Source organism: Oryx dammah, unplaced genomic scaffold, assembly GCF_014754425.2.
Source record: "Oryx dammah isolate SB20612 unplaced genomic scaffold, SCBI_Odam_1.1 HiC_scaffold_11164, whole genome shotgun sequence".
NCBI lineage: Eukaryota > Metazoa > Chordata > Mammalia > Artiodactyla > Bovidae > Oryx > Oryx dammah.
Genome location: NW_024080557.1, coordinates 4,292,544 through 4,315,783, shown reverse-complemented (window position 1 = coordinate 4,315,783; position 23,240 = coordinate 4,292,544). Strand labels below are relative to the sequence as shown.

General features: G+C 36.5%; 1 protein-coding gene across 2 annotated transcripts in view; it reads left to right on the top strand.

Moving 5' to 3' along the window:
• The window catches only part of LOC120860720 (zinc finger transcription factor Trps1), a 275,412-nt gene that overhangs the window by 77,399 nt on the left and 174,773 nt on the right, over window positions 1-23,240 (top strand). For both annotated transcript variants that reach the window (XM_040236466.1, XM_040236465.1), the window contains one exon: window positions 5,386-5,989. In XM_040236466.1, coding sequence (XP_040092400.1) covers window positions 5,386-5,989 — 604 coding nt within the window. The remainder of the gene's footprint in view (window positions 1-5,385; window positions 5,990-23,240) is intronic.

Below are 23,240 nucleotides of genomic sequence, written 5' to 3'. Positions count from 1 at the left end.
GATCTGGGAACCAAAAGCGTCAGCATCATCTGGGATTTTGTAAGAAACAGAGACTATTGGGTTCCACGGCAGGGTCCCGAAATCAAACCCTGAATTATAATGAGATTCCTAGGTGATTTTTCTGAATGTTTAAGCACTAAAGAATACTGGGCTTAAGAATAACTGCTCAGATGTTAGCATAGGTGATTGAAAAGTTCATGTAGCAACTTTTGAAAATAATGCTTTTTTTTTTTTTACTATATTTCTTATCATTTATTTGGTGAATATTATACAGAGAAAGAATTCCTTCAGTTTTCTGGAGTATTATGCAGCAAATGCCTTTTCTGTTTCACCTAGTGGTGTTCAATGGCCTGAAAGATGGAGTGCTTTAGCAGTTACTGCTTAATTGTCAAGCTTTGCTCTCTTTTCGTTAATAGTAGTCACACTCAGAATATGATTCTAAATAACATAGGGAGTAAAGGCATTACCTGTGCTTTATTAGAGTCAGAGGATGGCTTGCATCTGTTCATTCAGTTGTTTAGAACCAGGATATATCTGCTAATGTAGTTTGTGACTAGCTCTACATGGGTGTCCCCTGAAGATTGCTAAAAATTCAGATTCTCAGGTTATGCCCAGGGAGCTTCACTTAGGCATCTGTGAAATGCTGGAGACGTGGATTCGATCCCTGGGGTGGGTATGATCCCCTGGAGGAGGAAACGGGAACCCACTCCAGTATTTTTGCCTGGAAACTGCCATGGAGAGAGAATCCTGGTGGGCTATAGTCAGTGGGGTCGCAGAGAGTTGGATATGACTGAGCATAGAGCACAGAGGCTCTGGAATCTGTATAGCTAAGAAACTTCTTCAGTTGCAGCACTGAATGCATCCCATTTTGCAAAACATTGCTGTGGTTGGTCTTACTTCTGTCCATTAGAAGAACTTTCCCTTTCCCTCATGTTTTCATTTTTTATCCCCCATGTTTTCATTGTCAATATTGCCAGTGATTTCATTAATTTTTATATAAAGTTAAAAATTTAGGCAACTGAGGATAAAAAAATAGAACATCTGTCTGGAAGGTGGCAGTGAAGTCGCTCAGTCTTGTCCAACTCTTTGCCACCCCATGAAGTGTAGCCTAGCAGGCTCCTCCATCTATGGGATTTTCCAGGCAACAGTACTGGAAGGTAGTAGCCCTGTATTCTTGAGTGAATGTAGACGAAATGGACAAGACACTGTTTCTCCATTTTACTTATCTGTAAAATAGGCCTTATACATCAGTGCAACGTGAGATCACTAAGGGTGAGTGCTTTGAAGTCTTCAAAAGAAAGGTGTGTACGTTAAGTTTGTTATTGCCACCTTGCTTTAATATCCTTCCTGTTAATATGTGTTTTTCTTTTCAACGTAAAACCCGGTTCTCACTGAGGACTTATCTCTGCAGTTTCTGTCTTCTTCCTGCTTTATTATACAGTTGCATTTAGACAGTCCTCCAGTCCGTCTTGGTTTTACCTTGATCATTCAGAATAGGAGCTCCTCTGTGGGCATATCAGAACAGCTCTTGCTGAGACTCGTAAGAAATCAGAGAGTTGTTTGTTGGGGTAGGAACTTGGAACTAGAAAACCTAGAAGTCCCAGACATCTTGTTTCAGTGTGATACTTTGTGATGAATTCATTGCCTAGACAAGACACCCAGAACTCTTTGTATATTTAGGTGGACATGTCAGTCAAATACTGGATAAAGGTTAGGTGTATTCATCTTTATTTGGTGAAGGAATAGGTTGGTTCAAGGACGTTTCTAGATTGCAGTGTAAAGTAGATATTGATGGCACATAATCTTAGTTACTGAGATATATTACTAGATATAGTATGGTTTTAAACCACCTTACTGAATACACTCACAATGCATCCCCACCTCTGAAGATTGTAATAAAGCACAGGTAATGCCATTTCCATCTTTGTTATTCAGAATTTTAAGATTATGGATAATAATACTCATACTATTATTGAAAAAAGAGTAAGACTTGACAAGTAAACTGCTAAACTGCCTCATCTTTGAGGCATTGAATACCACTAGGTGAAGCTGAAAAGGCATAAAATACATTCTACCTGGTAATGTCTTAAAGAATCTTCTAGGAAATAAACATAGTTTTAAGAGTGATGTCTATCATGGTTAAGGTACATGGGAGAATAGAAAAGAATGATAGCAAATTACCGTTTGGTACAATACCAAACCAAAGTTTCACCTCCTTTGAAGGGAGTATGGAATGCAGATTCACATATAAGCTGCCCTTTATTTAATTTTAGGATTTATATTGATTAACTCATATCAGAGATTTTCATTTTGCAGGTGAGGAAATTGAGGCTGGTTCAGTAAATATCTAAAGTTGCATATAGAGTAAAATACAGAGCCAAGACCAAAATTTAGGCATTCTGGTTCTAGCATCTCTTAAGTGGACTAAATTGCTCCTCTAGTAAGAACTGTGAGTCTGCTGTTAATTTTGTCATGTCATACTCGAGAATCTTTTATTTCCTCTCCTGTTTGTTGAATCTTTCTCCTTGTTGCCCTAAAATGAATTGTCTTTATTTCTTGAAATAACATCACTGTAATTCTTGGGAACATTTGTCCTTTGGAATTTTTTGGTCCTTTGTAGAAGTAGCAGTGGCCGTTTATAGTCTTAGTTTATAGGCACAGATTTCATCACAGACTTTAAGCAGAGACTCCACCATGTCAGGGAAACCATTAGCATACTTGCCAGAGTAGGTAGTGAGCTCATTAGAACTGTCTTGGGATGTAGGTCAATCAGAGCTTTTGAATGTGCTTCCTGATGATGGGTTTTGTTTATGTTTAATTTTCCATATTGAATAGATCATGTGGTATATCTTCAGTAGGGTATTTCCTGGGTATATTTAGACTTTCAACCATTCTGATAATTCATTTTTATCTGTCTGATCAAGCTTTGTAAAGCTAAGCTAACAATTTGGGGATACAGTTTGAGTTTAGGAGTTTATATTCCATTGGATGATAAGCAGATATAGTTAGTGGTAGGAAGGATCTCTGAATGAGGTTCCCAGATGTTCTAAGTCCGAGATTTTGGGTCTTGCCTATTGTCCTTTGTGATCTTAATTCTGTTTCAAGTTTTCTGGCTTTGATTTTGGTGGCAAGATTCATGTGTATATTTTCTCCTTAACAGCTGGCTTTTTTCAGTTGAGAATAATTTATCTTAATATTATATTTTTATGGTCAATTCATTTATCATTTATTGTATATCTTCTTGTTTTACTTTTGCTACTTAATGAAGAAAAATAAGAGAAAAAAAGATTGAAAACAGCCTCCTTAAAAAGTAAAACTTTATCCTTATTTATTCAACCAAATGTAGGCTCTTAATGATAAGAAGATAATCATGTACTGAGTTAATTGCTCTCAACAAATATTGGCGGAGATTTTGTTACATGTCTTAATACATTTGAGTTTTGCTTCCTTAAAATGAGAGTGCTGTTTTGGATTCTCAGCCATCAGACAGGTCTCAGAATGAAGTCATCCAATACAGAAACTATTAAAGTCCCAAAGCTATTAGAGCACACATTTACCTAAGCTACCCCGCTGCTTATAGCCTTACATTTGCTTCCCTTTCTCCGAAGACACCTGCCTCCTTGCCATGGTCCACACAACTCTAGCTTATCCTCAAGCTTGTTGATTATTAGCTTTCTCTTACTTATTCCTCTCAAACATCAGTGGCCTCTTGTAGTATCTTAGATTTGCTAGAATGTACTGCCCTTTCCCCTCCCTCCTTCTCCTCCAAGGATAGCTCTTTTCTATTGTTTCTTTGATGTGCTTCCCTCAGAAAGGCCTTCCTGGCATCCTTAAGGAGCCCTTCCACCCCACTATCACCCCATCCATTTCATTCTTAGCGTTTATCACTCTTTGTCCTCACGTATTTATTTATAGTCTAATGTGAAGCTTGTCATTCCTGACTAGACTCTAAACACCAGGTGGACAAAGACTGCGTGCCTTGTATTCCCCAGTGTGTACCCAGTGCCTAGCAGAGTGATACAGTGATGGTTATCTACAGATTACATAGAGGAGTACCTATTTTGCCTGAGCCTTGAGCAATAGGTCTCAAAACCTATTTTGTTACTTTATTTCAAGTTGTAACTCCTAACATATTATATCAGTGGAGTAGCAAGTGTTTCACATGGTTGTTTAATTAGAGAGCTATGCAGGGTTTTTACAATTAAAGAATGTATGCCTCATTCTGTTCTGAGTTGTTTGTGCACCTTTCCAGTCTGCCTTTTAGGATACACTGCCTCTGTTCTTCTTTATTAAACAAACATTTGTCTTCATTTAACAGTTACCGTTCTGTCTTTAGCAGCAAGAGATGCTACAAAAGCCAACAATAAGGTCTCCTTGTTTTATGCCTTATAAAAAGAAAGCACATACATAAACCCACATTCACACCCCCTCCTTGAATGAATATATTTGTACAGCACCTATCATGCTGCTTGGCACCCAAGAGATACTCACTTGGTCAAATGTTCATAAGTCCTTAGAGTTAAAAAAACTTTGTCTTAAAAGTTTTTGAGCTTCTGATATATCTTACTTATTAGGTTATATAGGGTGCATGCTCAGTTGCTCAGTTGTGTCTGACTTTTTGTTATCCTGGACAGTAGCCCAGCAGACTCCTCTGTCCATGGGATTTTCTAAGCAAGAATACTGGAGTGGGTTGCCATTTTCTCCTCCAGAGGATCTTCCTGACCCAGGGATCAATCAAACCTGCATCTCCTGCATAGGCAGTTGGATTCTTTACCACTGAGCCTCCTCGGAAGCCCTAGCTTACATAGGGGAGTCAGCTACATTTGTTTGATTCAGTGGATTTGAATTTATGATAGAAAAGAACATTGTAATCAGTCTGGTATAATTTATTTTAATTTGTATAAAGGCTGTATAGAATACTTTAGCACACTAGAAATCTATGTATATTTAGAGTGTAAAATATCTCAGTTTAGTTTAAATAAGCAGAAACAGAAAAGTCCACTGATGAAATCAGGTGTAAAAATTTATGAATTTCTTTTAAATAATATAGAACTGATGATTATGCAGTCACGGTAAAAAGAACAGAGCAGGTCCTTCAATAATAAAGCACACCATCCAGTTTTAATCGTGGCTCGGCTGGTGTGTGTACACAGAAGTGTGTGTGTGTGTTCATATCCCTGCTATTGCTAATATAACAAACGGGAATAGTGCATGCCTTACCTCGAAATAAGAGGCCGGTTCAGTGTATGCCAGTTTCTGGGTGCTGAGAAGACTGTATTTCGTTCTGCCTATTACATTACAGGGGATAAAATTCAGGTGCTTGAAGACGATTTTTTTAAGCTGTCTGTGTGCTAGATTCCGAGTGACGGTTTTCTTCTCCTGCAGGAGAGCACACAGCTGCTACAAATGCCGTCAGTGCAGTTTTACAGCTGCGGAGACTCAGTCACTACTGGAGCACTTCAACACTGTTCACTGCCAGGAGCAGGACAGCACTACAGCCAACGGCGAAGAGGACGGCCATGCCGTCTCCACCATCAAGGAGGAGCCCAAGATTGACCTCAAGGTCTACAGTCTGCTCAATCCAGACTCTAAAATGGGAGAGCCAGTTGCTGAGAGTGTGGTGAAGAGGGAGAAGCTCGAAGACAAGGATGGGCTGAAAGAAAAGGCTTGGGCTGAGAGTTCAAGCGATGACCTGCGCAGCGTGACTTGGAGAGGGGCGGACATCCTACGGGGCAGCCCCTCTTATACCCAAGCCAGCCTGGGACTCCTGACCCCTGTGTCCGGCCCCCAGGAGCAGACGAAGACTCTGAGGGATAGCCCCAACGTCGAGGCTGCCCACCTGGCGCGCCCTCTTTACGGCTTGGCTGTGGACACCAAGGGCTTCCTGCAGGGGGCGCCCGCGGGCGGAGAGAAGGCCGGCGCCCTCCCCCAGCAGTATCCCGCGTCTGGAGAGAGCAAGTCCAAGGATGAATCCCAGTCCCTGTTACGGGTAGGAAGGTTTCATTTTTTAAAATAATCCTTTTTATCTTAAAGGGAAAGCTGGGGGAGCCCACATTCTCCAGAGTTAGTATCATGCCTTTAACCAAGTGCAGCTAAATGATGGGTGTCAATCTGGGGGTTTATAGGTAATCCGGCCGAAGTGGGAGGAAGCCGCTGCCGGGCGTTTGTGTGTACGCGACACACACTTGATCGTGTGGGGTAGAAGCCACTTGTTTGTCACTGCGTTCAGCTCTGATTGAATGTTTGTTAGTCATTCCTGGTGGTTATGCAACACGGCGAGGGTGCTTTTGGAAAAGGGAGGCTCGAGATCCCAGAAGGATACACATCTGTTACCTTAAAATGACAAAATGGCTTTGAAGTTTTGAAGTGGTGTGACACAGTTGATGGTTAAGAAGGAATGTAGCAGAGATGTAAATCACTAAGAGTGCAAAGCCCTTGGTGAGATATGAATACAAAAATGTGGTGTTTTTAAAACTCACAGTATAGTTACATACACACGCTAGTTGTGTTATTGCAAAAAGGAGGGGAAAAAATGAGATAGACCTAAGTGTGAATGCTGTGAAGAGTATCCAAAGAAGAGAACCATGAATTATATATTATTGGGCTCTTGTAGGGAGAAAGACATAGTCCCACCTGAAAAAAAAAAACAAAAGTTCTCTAAGATCCTTGAGCACTCTCTTCATGCTATGTAGACTGTGACTTGTCAAGGAATATTTTAGATTTTGAAAATTCGTGAGCTCCCAGTGGACTGATGCTTGCTTTTTGCCTAAGGCACCACCACTTCAGCATCTCACTTTGACTCTGAGAAAGTTTTGAGCTTTCAGGCTGATTTTAAAGCTTTGTTCCTGTGTGGAAGGTAGGATCAGAAACACCAGATAACTTTTACAAAAGAGCTGGTTAGGAAATACAGTTCAGCCAGCCCAGTGCTGACCTGGAAGTTAGAGACCACTGAGTTCTCTTTGGATGTATTCTGAGGAGAAAAATTACTTTTTCCAAGGGTGGCTTGGATGCTCTGCTCTCATTTCCTACAGAGTCTCTAAAGCCTGTTTCTGAGTTTTCTCTAGTAGCATTGAGAAATGCCCCTTAGAGGAGCACTGCTGCTGCTGCTGCTGCTGCTAAGTCGCTTCAGTTGTGTCCGACTCTGTGCGACCCCATAGACGGCAGCCCACCAGGCTCCTCTGTCCCTGGGATTCTCCAGGCAAGAACACTGGAGTGGCTTGCCATTTCCTTCTCCAATGCATGAAAATGAAACGTGAAGTCACTCAGTCATGTCCGACTCTTAGCGACCTCATGGACCGCAGCCTACCAGGCTCCTCTGTCCATGGGATTTCCCAGGCAAGAGTACTGGAGTGGGGTGCCATTGCCTTAGAGCACAGTTAATTATAAAAGCTGTTACCTTTCCTGTCTGCAGTCATGCCCTGAAGCTAAGGAAGGGCTTGAATGCAGAAGAGTATATGCCTTCTTGTGCACTGAGAGACAATCCTTCCTGCCTACTGGGAAGGAGCAAGTTGAACTAAGTAACTCTGGAAAGAAGAGAAATAGTTCCTGTGCTTTTCAAGTGGGTACTCAATTTAGGGAGCTTCTTTCTTATAATATGCATTTTATCATTGTACATGCTCATCATTTTCTTAGGGAGTCACAACTCTTCTGATCTCAGGTGGCTAAAAGGCAGGAAGGACATGCCCTAGGATTTTTAAATTTTAGGTTGCATCTTGACAGTGTGGTGGAATTGATGGCCTTACATATGTATCACCAGAGCTTCCATGCTTCCCCCACCTCCGCCCCCCACTTAACAATGTTTTTTCATCCACTTAACAATGTTTTTTCATCCATGACATCTTCATTTGGTATCAAATTATGTGACTCTTTTAGACTGTTTCTGGAATGTTACCTTTTCTTCCTCTATTTGTATACACTTAAGAATCTGGAGTGAGCAGTAATTTATGAAGTAAATTATGAAGTAATTTATGAAGCAGTGCAGCCTAAAATCTGAGCAGGATTGTTCTATTCTTTAAGCAGCCTGAGGATGATAATACTTTTCAAAAAAAAAATTGTTTTTCTCAATTCCTCCACTTCCTTAATTCCCTGATTTCAACTTTCTATTGCATCATTTCAACTGTCTTTTCAGTTCCTCTGCATTAGATGCTGAAGTAGGAAATCCTCAGCGAGAGGCTACTTAACTATGTTCTATAATGCCTATCAGATTCCTCACCGTAGGGTTTGTGATACTTAAAGGCCATCATCTACTAAATTTTGAGAGCTGACCCCCAGAAATATATACACACATATATATATACACACACACAGACATATAATATATATATATATATATATATTTAAAGTGTCTTGGATCATTCTTCTGTAATTTCAGTAAAATTTGAATCTTTAAAATTTGTATTTTCATTGGAATTGACTCGTGGTTTTGAAAGTCATCCATTTTATTGGACGTTTGGGACAGTAAGTGTTAGCTGATTTGATTTATTATGAAATATTTAGGGTATAACTGAATTTAAAAGTTTTAATGTGCACATAAATTGCTGATTAACCTTTTAAGATGCTTGTGAGAATTAAGAAGCAGAGCCCATTTTGATTGTGAATTTGACCAGAATTTTACTTTCATTCTAATTGTGAATTTGACCAGAATTTTACTTTGGTGGTAAAAATTAGTGTCACTAAGTTACCATGGCAAGTACATACTTCTCAGTTCTTTTCTCTGCCATTAGCCAGAGGAAACCCAAAAGAATATCGCCATCATATTTACTAAGGCCGAAACAAAGTACTTTAATTGTGTAATTTTAGAGGTCCCATAAAAATTTATAAATACACAATTGAAATATGCAAACACAATTTAAATGTTTTAAATGAAAATTTATAGTGGTCTTTGTAAATATGTATCTACAGAATATTATCCATACTTGAATTTAAATAGTAGAATGGAACTTGAAATTAACTTGCTGTTTGGCATGTTTGTTTCAAAATAGTAAGAGATTTAAGAAATGGAAAATAGATTTTAAAGTAATTTTTTAAATTAAGTAGTCTATCTGATATATCATTAATAGAACAAGTATATTTATAAATACATTTATTCATGTAGTTTCTAATACTAAAATAAAAACTTGACCATCATCTTTGACTATTGTGCAGAGTGGTATTGAGAATTAAGTATGGAAAATATTAATTTAAAATAGTTTAACACTATGCTGGTAAATAATGGAAACATTTTTTAACACATTATTAACTGGGGGATTTTTGCAGAAACTAACACCTGTGGCATTAATACGTCTCTCGTCAATAATGTGTTAAGAGTAAGCTGACTGGAGATAGGGTTATGTTACAAAGCATGTAGTTATAATGTTGCTTGCAGTGTACTGGTTTTTCTGATACTTGTTTTTAACTGGTTTTAGTTATGAAATTTTGCTGCACTCCAAGTGAGGAAGGAAATATAAGAATCACAGAGAAGAGCTCAAGTTTCAAAATATTCGTTAGTTTTCTTCACTTCTTTTTTCTCTTTCCTTTTTTCATAGATCAGTGTTTGGCTTTTAATTTTATACTCAGTGGCAGCTCATATATGTATATTTTCATTCGGTGTATGTCTTTAGATTTCCCTTGTTACTAGTATGAAATTGATCTTGTTATAAAAATGTCTAAATAATGTATGTGACCTGTGTTTATCATTGTGCTTTGAATATGGCAGGGAACACATTAACATAAGCTTCATCTTGTAAATTGTTTTATGAAAATTGGGTTTTTCTGTGGATTAACAGTATTTCTATAAATCATTTTTTCCCTTTTATGAGTAGAAATATTAAACCCTGTAGATGCTTTGTTAGAAATAGTCCAAGTGTACAGGTAAACTTTAACTGTTCCTCTTTTAAAACTTCTAGATCTTATAAAACATGAATAAGCTCCTGAAAATGTTTTGAATATGCATCATTGAAGTTTAGCTCCGTGAATAGGTTAACATATTTCATACTGCCTTGCTGAAAGCAAAATTAATTGGTTTTGTATTCAAATAGATGTTCCCTTCTCATTTTAAACTAAACAGCCTAGTATAGTCATAACTCAGGGTAGTCAGGTGCTCTTTTCTGACCAGCATCTTGTAGAAATTTTATTTTCACAAGGGTGTTGTTTATTTGGTAGCTTTCTTATGCAGATGTAACTGTATTCATTTTATTATTTCCTGGTTGAGAAATTCTAGGTTTCATTCTTGTAATTAACGTTTTAGATTGGACTGTATAACACAGAAAGCTTTGTCTTTTAGCTGATAACCACATTAAAAGAAACCAAACACCTGTCATTAAATTTCACAAAGATTTTGCCAAAGACAAATACGTTTTAAAAAAATTTTTTAATAAAATGCAGACATATAAACATTTGATTGGGAGATCTTTACTTTATGTAGTAAACTCAATGTCATGTCAGAATAGAATGTCACAGTCAGATAACTGATAGTCTCTAATTCTTCCATCAGTGCAAATGCCCTAGTTATCAGTCCACTTTGCTCTTGCACCTAGGCGAAATATAAATCTCTTTGTGATTGATTTTAGTTTGCAGTGTGCATTTATTTATGGAAGTTTGTCCAATTAGCATGTACATTTTGCACTGCTTGGTTTTGACAGAGATGTCTGGCCAGGGTTGTGGAGCTGAGTTTCACGTTCTGGGTGTTGAGATCCAAGTTGAACGATTGGCTCAAAGAAAGGGCCTCCCAGGGTCCTGTTCATCTGTATCCCAGAGAGGATTATGATGCCAGCCATCCTCCCAAGAGTGCTGAGCAACTTAGTTAATTAACGTTTGTCAGGCCATTTGAGATTGTCAGATGCAGGGTTCTAGATAAGTGCAAAGGAGTATGATGATTTGTTCATTTTGTAAATGTGATACCAAGACAGTACAAAGCAGGTGTTATTTTCCTCTTTCTTCAGCGGCGTTAAATTTATAGTTTAAAGATTGTTGATACCGGACAGTCCATTGAGATGCAAAAATGTTCTTTTGGGGACAGTCCATTGGCAGCCAAACAGACGTTTAAACAAGCAACATTGTTGAATGCCTCTACAACCATTGACAGAAGATCGCAGGAACTTCTTTTAAACTAAAGATGATCTTTAGTGAGAAGTCTGATATTTATTGTTTTGCTTCATGTTTAATGAAAATAGAAGCAGCTATCATTTAAGTATTGTTGTTTTAACATAGTGTTTAGGTACATAAGTATTTTCCTGACTCCATTTGAATTTTTTACTTGCATATGTCAAATACCATAGAGAAGGTCTAAACCAGGACAAATGGGGAGTATGTACTTCCCTGATCATTAGCTGGAAATAGTAATTTATAAGCCATGTTGGTGAAGTTTCTTTTGAGGTAACTGTTGATATTTGTTTTGCCTAAGAATAAAATATTAAAAACCATTGACTCTATCCAGAGATGAACAATCCTTGTAAGATTATGATTTAAAACAGTATGATTTAAATTCAAGAATATAATAGGTTTATTTTAAAAATAGCAATCATTCATCCACTTAGTTTTTGTTTAATAGTGAACATAATCATTTTGTTTTTATTATTATTATTATTTTTTTTAAATTTATTTTTTATTTTACTTTACAATTCTGTATTGGTTTTGCCATACATTGACATGAATCCACCACGGGTGTACATTTTGTTTTTATTAAAGAAAATCTAGGTAGCTTTTTTCCCCTTTATTAGCTATTTATCTTTTACATTTAATATACTATATTTGACAATAGATCACTACTAAAATCAACTTGATATGTATATGTTTGACCAATGGGATTTTCTGTTATTCTACTTTCTTTCATTTAAGTCAGCTCCCCTGGCTCAAGTATTTTTTTAAAGTGCATTTTTTTTTCTCTTTTTTGTAACCTAGGCTTTTTGTGAAGTCTGGCATAGTTCTGCTGGCCCAGGTTTCTAAGGCAGGGGAAGCAGATGTATCTTTTAGTGAATTGGGCTGTAAGTTTGTAGTTACTGTGAAATGGTATCCTTCAGCACAGTTATCTGTTAATTATTTCCTGTATAACTATCTTTTGCTGGCTTCCTATTTTTTTTTTTCACAGACAGCATGAGTCAGAAGATAACAGGGCCCAAAAAGGACCCTATTGTTGAATGTTCTTAGATGTTGGAAGTGAACAGTATTCAGAAAGTGGCCCAAGTTTCAAGAGCACAGATGCAGAATGATTCAAAAGTGTGTCAGCCATGAGCTACACACAGCCTTGGAGTGAATCTTAATGTTCTTCTGGCAAAGTCCAGTCTGATGGATGGATGGATTTCATAGAAGTGTCGATTACCTAAAATCCAGGAAAACTTTTTACCTTGGGTTTCTGTGTGTTTTCTTATTTGCTTCCACCAAAAAAGAAAGAAAATATTGTTTTCATTGTTATATTCTTTTACTCTCCTTTTCCTTTGATTCTGTTAGTGAACTTTCATTAAGTGTTTGTAGACAAGCATGTTGATTACTGGGATGGTCTACGAATAAACTCAAGGAAACTTGGCAAGCAGGACCTGGTGTGGTTGTGTTACTAGTTGTGTTACTATCTGAATCAAGGAGATTCAGATAGTTGCAGTGAACTTCCAGGAAGCTGTTTCCTTTATTTTGGTGAACCAGCATTTACATTTATGTTGTGTTGTGTTAATTCCTCAGTGGTATCCGACTCTTTGTGACCCCATGGACTGGAGCCTGCCAGGCTCTTATTCATAGATGTTTATGAAAGTGAAAGTGAAAGTAGCTTAGCCATCTCTGACTCTTTGCAACCCTATGGACTGTACAGTCCATGGAATTCTCCAGGCCAGAATACTGGAATGGGTTACCATTTCCTTCTTCAGGGGATCTTCCCAATCCAGGGATCAAACCCAGGTCTCCTGCATTGCAGGCGGATTCTTTACCAGCTAGTTGAGCTACAAGGGAAGCCCTTATAGATGTTTATGTTTAACTATAATTTACAAGTAGAATAGAATCTGGATGATAACCTTAATTGGAAAAAATCCATAACATTCATCTTGTGATGTATTTTTATTCTGTTACCAGTGATTAGACAGGACATTTGTAAGTTGGGAGGTATCATCTCCCATGTTAGGATAATCAGATAGCTCTCACACATAATTTTACATGTTAACCTGCCTTTTAAAAATGTTTCTCACCTTCCAATATTTAATTTGGACGTATTAATTATGAAAAGGATGAGTTATTTCATACCTGAAAATTTACCTGTCTGTAGGATCACGATTAACCAGCAAAACTGAGGATATACACCTATATTTCTAAAAGGGAAAATACAGTTTATAATGTTTAAATAAGAAAGCACATGACTGATAGCATGTGTTGTCCCATGTTCAAGTTAACTGTCATCCAAACAGGTCATTGTTAAGAGACACAATAAATAAATATTGCTTGGAAAATAATATCCTAGAAATATCTAATTAAGAATTAACTATTAAACTGAATTGACTGATGATGAATGCAGATAATTAAGGAAAAACCAAATGATACTCATTAAGAGCTATTTCTTATGTGTATGAAAAATGACAAATATCCAATAGCCAGACAATGATATGATTTGCTTCCCTTATAGTACACGTGCAGTACAGTTTATTTTTTAGAGAATTTATTTCTAAGTACTATTTATGTTCTTAAGCAGAGTTGAATCATGTGTCTTGGTGAAAGCAGTTAGCTCAGATAGACTTACCTTTTGTAGGGGAAAAATCTCTTTATTTTGCTTGTTTTCATTTTGCTTCCATTGATGATGTTTTCACTACTGTTTACAGTTTCTTGACCTAGTTTTTACATTCCTGGAGGTGTCTTGGATGTGGTGAATAATAGTATAGGCTTTGAGGGAATATAAGAGAGAAGAACTTAATTTTTCCTCTTAAAATATGAAATTTAATGATCTTTATTCTTATTTGTTGCTGAAATATTTACATTGATTCCATTAAGAAGTATTTTTCTTTTGTAGGATTTTCAGAATGTCAGATAGAATAGTCTTTCTTTACTACTTCTTAATAACGTATTAAAATGATAAGAAAAAAAAAACATTTTCTTGATTAACATTGAGTGTGGTTGTTATAGCCTAAAAATACAGAAGCTCAGGCCTTTCTTAACCAATTAATGACATTTATGAAGACATGTCTGTTGTCATTTACAAACAGGAGTTAAGTCAGACTTATATATGAAAATCTAAAAATTTACAAATGGAACATTTGAGAGAACTATTCCCCCTACTTGAAATTAATCATTTGCTTTAAAAATAAAACCTCAGTGTAAGACTTTTAATATTTATTCCCTGAAACCTTAAAAAATGAAAATGTTATTTACTTATAAGTTTTTAGAAATCTTATCTGTTTTGTAAAATGTGCTACAATTGAAGCAATGTTGGCCATATTTTAGGAGATACACATTTGGTTAATTTAATTCCTCTTAAAAAGTCAGGAATTTACAATCTAAAATTTTCTTGATAATTCAAGAAAATATATCTACTTTGCCTGAATCATGTAACTGATTCAAGAAAAGTTGGAGGTTTTTAAAATGTGGCTTGTCCAAATGGTCAGTCTACAAATTAAATATCCAGTTACTATGCCTCTCAAAACTTTATGCTATAATATATCCAAATTATTCTTTAGAAATATGCTCAGCCCTCTCAAGGTACAGATGAGTTTGAAAGTGGGTGTGTTCCACCTTTAATGGAGTGTCTCTGGTTGTGATTCAGGCTTGAAAGGATTTTATTTACCAGTAAAATTATACTTTATATTTTCTTTTTTACTCTTCTTCTGTGATGCAGTGGAAAGAGTACTGGATTGGAGGAAAAAGAGGCTTTGTGTTCTAGACTTACTTTGTGACTAACTAGCTTTGTGACCCTGGGTGAGTCACTCAATCTTAATGCCCTGTTTCCTTCTTTGGAAAATTATAGAGATAGAAGCATACAATTGCTCACATCTCTTTAAGACTGCAAACTCTGGGACCAAGCAAATTTTCTATATAACCTTAAACATTTAGATCTGTGATACTTGAGTCAACTTTAAGACAAATATCTTAGTGATTCTAGTGTCCAAAGAGACATCATGTATTTGATATACAAGTTTCTACGTCTAATTGCCCTCTAATGGCTGACAACCCATAAATTATAAACAATGCAGTCTAAAATCTTCAACAATTGTATTATTGGGGCTTATCTTATACAAGAAAGCTCATTCTTTGACAATAACTTTGATTCAAAGAATCATGTTATTAAGGGGCCACTTATGAATGCCAATAAAGAGAAGTCTGCACAATGAGAAATAAAATAATTCTGGTGAGAATATGACATGTTTAAAGTCTATTTCCTCAGTTTCTTGGCATTTGAGTGATGATGCCTGTTTTGTTCACAGTCAGATGTTCAAATCAGAATTTTGGATGCAGAAACTAATTTTAGTAGGTGGGGTGCAGATTTCTTATGAGTCCATGAATAGATTCTAATCCCAGCTGTTTCATTACAATTATAAAAATAAAATTGGCTGTGAATCATTCAAACTCTATTTAATGGATGTGAATAATTCAGTTTTGTCCCACTGAAATCTTTAAACTGTAAACCTATCTCAGATTCTCTATGCTCCTTCAGATTCTCTGTCTCCAGCATTCTTACCTGGAGAATCTCGGAGAGGAGAGGGGGTTGCAAGAGTTGGACACGACCTAGCGACTCAACCACCACCACATTTATGTATGAATTATTTGCAGTATTAATGGTCGTGATGAAAAAGACCATATTTGTACTCAGTCCCTGTGGGTTTCAGGAGAGGAGGTTGCCTCTGGGGTGGGGCTGATGATGAAAATGACAAATTAGGAAAGGTCTATGAAAGAGAAAAGGATATCAAATTAGTGTTTGTTGACATTTTCTTTCCCATTAAAATATATATGTTCATTAGACATTTTGGAAAATATAAATAAGCAAAAGGAAGAAAATGACTACTCAACACTTTAATGTATCCCCCCACACACAAAAACATCCACATACAAACATAGATTTGTATGTTTATCTTTAAGTAGCCTTCAATTTCACTATATAATAAATTATAAACATTTTCTCATATTAGTGTATATTCTGCTACATCAGATTTACTGACCTCATAGTACTTCATTATGTACTGTACTGGTTGTACTAGAAAAAATGATTTTTGATCCCCTGTTGCCAGACTTTTAAGTTACTTCCAATTTTTGCTATGGTAAATAGTGCTGCATTGAATATATTGTGACTACATAATTGTATCTTGCTTACAATTTTAAATTGTTCAAACTAGCTTCCCTAAAATCAGTTTCCTCTATGGAGTGACATAGTAGTGGAGTTAATGGCGAGTTTAGGTTACTTTACCAGCCCTATGTGCATATATACTCTTTGGAAATGGGAAAACATTTTACTCGTGAGAACTGCCTCAAAGTGGTAACTAGGAAATAACAAACCTAAACATTTCCTGTAAACATTATTATGGGGGAAAAGTTAATATGAGAGTTTGAATAAGGTACATTTCTGAAGCACCAACAAAGATTTAGTGATCTAGTTCACTTTTACGATTGAAAGATTCCTTAGTCATCTTCACATTCAAAGAATATTTAAATAGGGTAATGTACTGTAATGAGTCTTACAAGGTAAATATATATATATAATATATATACATTATATTATACATATTTAAAATATACATATATCCTATATTTAATATTTAAAGGGATTTTACTGTCTCCAAAATGATTCTTAAAGTTAATTTGTTTTGGTGATCACATAGTTAATGCCAGTAACTACTCAGTAAGGTACTTGGCACACACACAAACTCTATTTTAAACTATTTGAATTTATTTTATTTTTCTCAAAGTTATTTACATAGTTTAAGGTAAGGTAAGAATGAAACTCTGGTGTTAAAAGGAAGTGTAGAAAATCACTTTATTCTAAATCTCATTTTCATTTTCTTTTTCAGTCATCTCACTGCTATATGCAAAGTTCTTTCAAAGACTAGAGACTGTATGTATGTATAGTTTGTGAAATTTTAGCAATGTACTCTTTTGTTTGGGGTTTTTGAGTGCATAATTGGTTGTATGTGAATTTAAATACATTAATACTCATTTAAGTTAAGGATTTATTTTCAAGGAACCAACATGTTTTGGGATTCTCAAGTGGCACAGTGGTAAAGGACCTGCCTGCCAGTGCAGGAGATGTAAGAGATGCGGGTTCAGTCCCTGGGTCAGGAAGATCCCCTGTGGAAGGAAACGACAACCTGCTCCAGGATTCTTGCCTGGAAAATTCCATGGACAGAGGAACCTGGTAGGCCACAGTCCATAGGTCACAAAGAGTCAGACACAACTGAACAACTGAGCATGAGCAACATGTGTTAAGCCAAACTAACCTAGACTCAGACTTGAAAGAACTAGAAATCCAAAGTAAATGATAACTTTGTAGAATAATTCCCTGATATACTGGTCTTTAACTTTTTTTGTCCAATAAACAATAATTTAGCACCTACTTTGTTTCAGGAACCATGAAAGATCCTGTAAAGAGAATGGATATGAGTAAATTAGGTATTACCTTCAGGTAATACACAATTATGTGTAGGTGATAAGCTCTGAAATTTTTATTTTAAAAGGAGATCAGGAATCATTAGGATTTAGAACAAATATATTTAGACAGACCTTTAACGTGATTAACATCTATCACATTTTATATAGAATGGGGTGGATAGGTGGGCAGAATTGTAGACTGATTAAAGTCTACTCTACTAGCCCCTAGTCTACCCTCAGTTCAGTTCAGTTCAGTTCAGTTCAGTTCAGTTGCTCAGTCGTGTCCGACTCTTTGCAACCCCATGAATCGCAGCCTGCCAGGCCTCCCTGTCCATCACCAACTCCCGGAGTTCACTCAAACTCACGTCCATCGAGTCGGGATTGCCGTCCAGCCATCTCATCCTCTGTTGTCCCCTTCTCCTCCTGCCCCCAATCCCTCCCAGCATCAGTGTCTTTTCCAATGAGTCAACTCTTTGCATGAGGTGGCCAAAGTACTGGATTTTCGGCTTTAGCATCAGTTCTTCCAAAGAACACCCAGGACTGATCTCCTTTAGAATGGACTGGTTGGATCTCCTTGCAGTCCAAGGGACTCTCAGGAGTCTTCTCCAACACCACAGTTGAAAAGCATCAATTCTTTGGTGCTCAGCTTTCTTCACAGTCCAACTCTCACATCCATACATGACAACTGGAAAAATCATAGCCTTGACTAGATGGACCTTTGTTGGCAAAGTAATGTCTCTGCTTCTCAATATGCTATCTAAGAAAGTCAGTTTACTCTAGGGTAGTGAAAATGAGGTTAGTTTTGTAGATACGCTAGATGCAGAATATTTAAGAGTTGACAAAGTCGACATGTGTGGGTGACCAAGAGGAGGAAAGTTGTGATGAATGAGGCTTAGAATTTGGATGATTGGAAGAGGGGACTAATCATAGCTAACATTTGATAATCACCAACTATGGGCCAGATTCTCCTTTCTGTTTGTAGTATCTCATTTAATCTTCATAGTAATCCATGACAGAAGATATCTTTAACTCCATATTTTAGAGGAAATAGGGCCTCAGAGATATTAAGTCACTTGTCTCCTGAAGTCACCCAGCTAGTAAGTGATTGAGTCATGCCAGCCCATGTTCATACAGGCTTGGCTTCAAAGTCCACACTGTTTACTAAAGTGCTTTTCAATGAATGGTAGTGCTGTTAGCAGAACTCTAGTGTGAGCTATTTTGTGAGTGTTAAATAATGAAGCTAGTCTTACACCTACAAGGTTTGCAGGGCGTTCAGATGAAAATATCTAATAGCTAGCAAGAAATGCCTTCTCTTATCGGGAACGGGGGAGATGGAATGACTTCTAAATTAACCAACATTTCTTTAATAATTGAATTTATGTTGAAAGCCTAGTTTGTACAAAATATTCTAGGAGTGATATCGTCATGGACATGCTATGGATACTGTTTCTTGAAATCATTTGTAAACCAGTTTGGGAGATAATGTTCAGAAATATGATTAGGGTTTAAGGAAAGGCTTCCCTGGAGGCTCAATGATAAAGGATCTGCCTGCCAATGCAGGAGACCTGGGTTAGTGACTAAACAAAAACAACAAAAGGAAAGGAGTGCCAAGTGCCATGGAGTGGAACAATTGTAGTATTTAATTTAATTTTTAGCATTTTTTATTGAAGTATATTTGATTTACAATGTTGTGTTAGCTTTAGGTATATAGTCCATTCAGTTCAGTCACTTAGTTGCATTTGACTCTTTCTGGTCACATGGACTGCAGCATGCCAGGCTTCCTGTCCATCACCAACTCCTGGAGCTTACTCAAACTCATGTCCTTTGAGTCGGTGATGCCATCCAACCGTCTCATCCTCTGTTGTCCCCTTCTCCCCCTGCCTTCAATCTTTCACAGCATCAGGGTCTTTTCTACTGAGTCAGTTCTTCACATCAAGTGACCAAAGTTTTGGAGCTTCAGCCTCAGCTTCAGTCCTTCCAATGAGTATTTAGTAGTGATTTCCTTTAGGATAGACAGGTTGAATCTCCTTGCAGTCCAAGGAACTCTCAAGAGTCTTCTCCAACACCACAGTTCAAAAGCATCAATTCTTTTGCACTCAGTTTTCTTTATAGTCCAACTCTCACATCCGTACATGACCACTGGAAAAACCATAGCCTTGACTAGACAGACTTTTGTTGACAAAGAAATGTCTCTGCTTTTTAATACACTGTCTAGGTTGATCATAGCTTTCCTTCCAAGGAGCAAGCATCTTTTATTTTCATGGCTGCAGTCACCATCTGCAGTGATTTTGGAGTCCCCCCCCACCAAAAAATCTTAAAACTCAACATTCAGAAAACTAAGATCTTGGCATCTGGTCCAGTCACTTCATGGCAAATAGATGGGGAAATAATGGAAACAGTGAGGTGTATAGTGATTCACCTAAAATGTGATTCACCTGTAAAGTGATTCATATGTATATATATATAAAACTGAATATATATATGTACATATATATATACACACACACACTCTTTTTCAGATTCTTTTCCCTTATAGTTTATTACTAAGTGTTGAATATAGTTCCTTGTATAGTGTTATACAGTAGGTCCTTGTTGATTATCTATTTTATATACATAGTATATATGGGGCTTCCCTGGTGACTCAGATAGGAAAGAATCTGCCTGCAATGCGGGAGACATGGGTTTGATCCCTGGGTTGGGAGGATTCCCTGGAGGAGGGCATAGCAACCCATTCCAGTATTCTTTCCTGGAGAATCCCCATGGACAGAGGAGCCTGGTGGGCTGCAGTCCATGGGGTGACAAAGAGTCAGACACAACTAAGCAAAGCACATAGTGTACACACACACACACATAGTGGTATGCATATGTTAATCCCAAATTTAATTTTTTTAAGAGAAGAAGGTAATCTTTTCTTAATTGAGCCAGCAAGAAAAGTCTCCTGGAAGAGGTTTCTTATTGGCTGGTTCGAGAATAGTTGGGGTTTCAATAGATGGGCAAGGGATTACTGGGGTGCAAGTATGCAGTAAACCAACAAACAAGTGCTTTGGTGTTTGGAGAACTTGAGGAGCAATCGAAGTCCAAAAGCTAAAACAACTCGAAGGTGAACTTTATAACTCCAGCTTAAAATATAGCATAGTAGGTGAGCCCTGCTGTAGAGTGACAGTTACTATTTTGACATATATGAGATTAAATTTTAAGGTCCTCGGTATGGCCAAAGTATTTGTTAATTGATAGGATTCTGAAATTTGCAGAAACATTCATACCTCAGTGATCTTACTATTTGCACAATAAACTCAATGGAATGAATAAATTTTAGAGCAGAGTTGGGTTCTTTAAATCAGTCTGAAGTAAGAATTTAATATATTCTTTAATTAGTATAAATAAGCAGCAGAAGCATCATTATACTTTGTATATGTATAGTATATATAGCATATATGTAAATCACTTGTATTCAAATATAAATTAAAAATAATTCTTCATAGGGCCATACCCTACATGTATTCAAAAGAAATATAAATGAAAAAAACAACTTGGAAACCTGTTTCAAGCATATGCTGTACACACTGTACAGTTTGATTGATTCATTATATATAAGAACTATTGTATTTTAGTTTTATTTATTGGTGTTCTGATTAATTCACTAATCATTTCTTTTAGCTTTAATCCCTTGGCTCATTTTCATGTCCTATTTAATGTATTTAGTCATTGAGAAAAGAGAAATTCTTGCCTGTGATATGTCACCTGTTGTTTAATGGTTCAAACTGTTACATATCTTAATACTGTATTACATTAAGTCATTTTAAAAGCATTGCTTTTCCTTTTGTTTAAATTTCTTACCGTTCCCAGGATATTGGTAGGGGGTTAATGGAAGTCTTAATTCAAATCTCCCAAGCTTCAAGGCTTTCAGTTTTTGTAAACAATTTGGATCTGAGAGATAGGTTTATGTCTTTTTACTTGTCTATTTACTGATTTAATGGTAATAAAAATCATAAGTTTTAAAATTTTTGTTGTAATAAGTATAAATTAAAATGCATTTAAAATCAACCACCATCCATTGGGTTATCACAGAATTTATGGCAGTTTTTTAAAAAATTCTCTGTAGCTAGATCATCATCTTTTAAAAGTAAACAAACTGTCTTCAGTGTACTGATATTCTTTTATTAAAGATAAGCCTTTTAAGTTCTATATCTAGACTGTTTCTAAGAGATTCTTGCTATACTCACAGGACTGTGAACTCTAATCATAACTTAATCAATCTCACTTGGTTCATAATTGCTAACCCCAAACCATAGGTGGGTAAAAGCTCTGAAATAGGTAAAGTCGTAATACAGTTGAATTCTACACTTGGACCCATGAGGTTAGATTCATAAATTATCCATCCTTGTGACCAAACTAATTCTCCCGTTTTGTGACTAGACATGGACCGCGCTATTCAGGTTCAGTCAGATGTCTTAACTGTTCTGTATTTAATGAATCAGATGAGTTTTAAACATGGCTTTGAGCTGGGATTCATGTGGAATTGATGTCTAAGGGCTAGTTTCCAGTCCTTATGATTTTAATGTATGAATTTCATTGCAGTATTAGGATTTTTGTGATATTCTCTGGACCTGAAATTGAGATCCACTGAAGTACTTCTGTGTGTGTGTGTTTCTGAGGTTTTTCCTCTGAAAGCCAAGGGGTATTTGGACAAGTTTGGAACACAATGGAGCAGTGATACGAGAGAAACAGCAAATACCAAATCTTATAATTTATCCCTTTGTGAATTTTTCTCACTTAATAGACTGTGGATTCCTGAGAGAGAAGGGCTATGCCATTTTCATATTTCTGTTTCTCATCAGCCCTGACATATTGCTCATCTCATAGAAGGTCTAGAATCAATACATATTTAATTGAGTAGACTTCTATGAGGATATATGTACTTTTTTAAAATTTGAAAAAAAGAAAGTGAAAGTGAAGTCACTCAGTCGTGTCCGACTCTTTGCGGGTCATGGACTGTAGCCTACCAGGGTCCTCCGTCCATGGGATTTTCCAGGCAAGAATACTAAACCACCTTTTAAATTTCTGTGTGAGACTGCAATACTGCTTGTATAATTTCCTACCATTAAGTTTATAATTATAGACATTAACATTTAAGCATCCTTTTTAGGACAAAAGGATTAGTTATTACTTATATATATATTTTCACAATAACCTTTAAGTATTTGGTGAGTTGTTTACTCTGAGTCAAAAAAATAATAAAAATATACCAGTTTGGGGTTTACATTAAAAACTGAGCTTTCTTGGACCATTTAAAATATGAACAGTTTTCTGATTTATCTGGTGAAATAGACATTTTTCAGGGTTGACAGACTTTTTTGATATAGGAATCTATAGAATCAATCTGCCAATGTGTTTCTAGGCTTAAGAGTTCCAGTAAAACCTGTTTATCTTTATTTTTAATTCACTTATCCAAAATGTATTTACTTTGTGTAAATTCTTTTTTTAAATGATAACTCTAAATTCCATTTTGGTTGAAATCATCAATCTTGTGCACAGCTAATGGTTTTATGGAGCATGAGGAATTGAACACTGAAGAAAGTTTCACTATTCTCCACTGTTCCCTGTAAAGAAGGGAAGCATTACATACTGCGTTCAAAATAAGAGGGAATGGGCAATTCGACCCTTTATTTCAGTAATTTTATGGTCAAGTCGGGATCAAAGGCTTATAAGACTAGAAAATG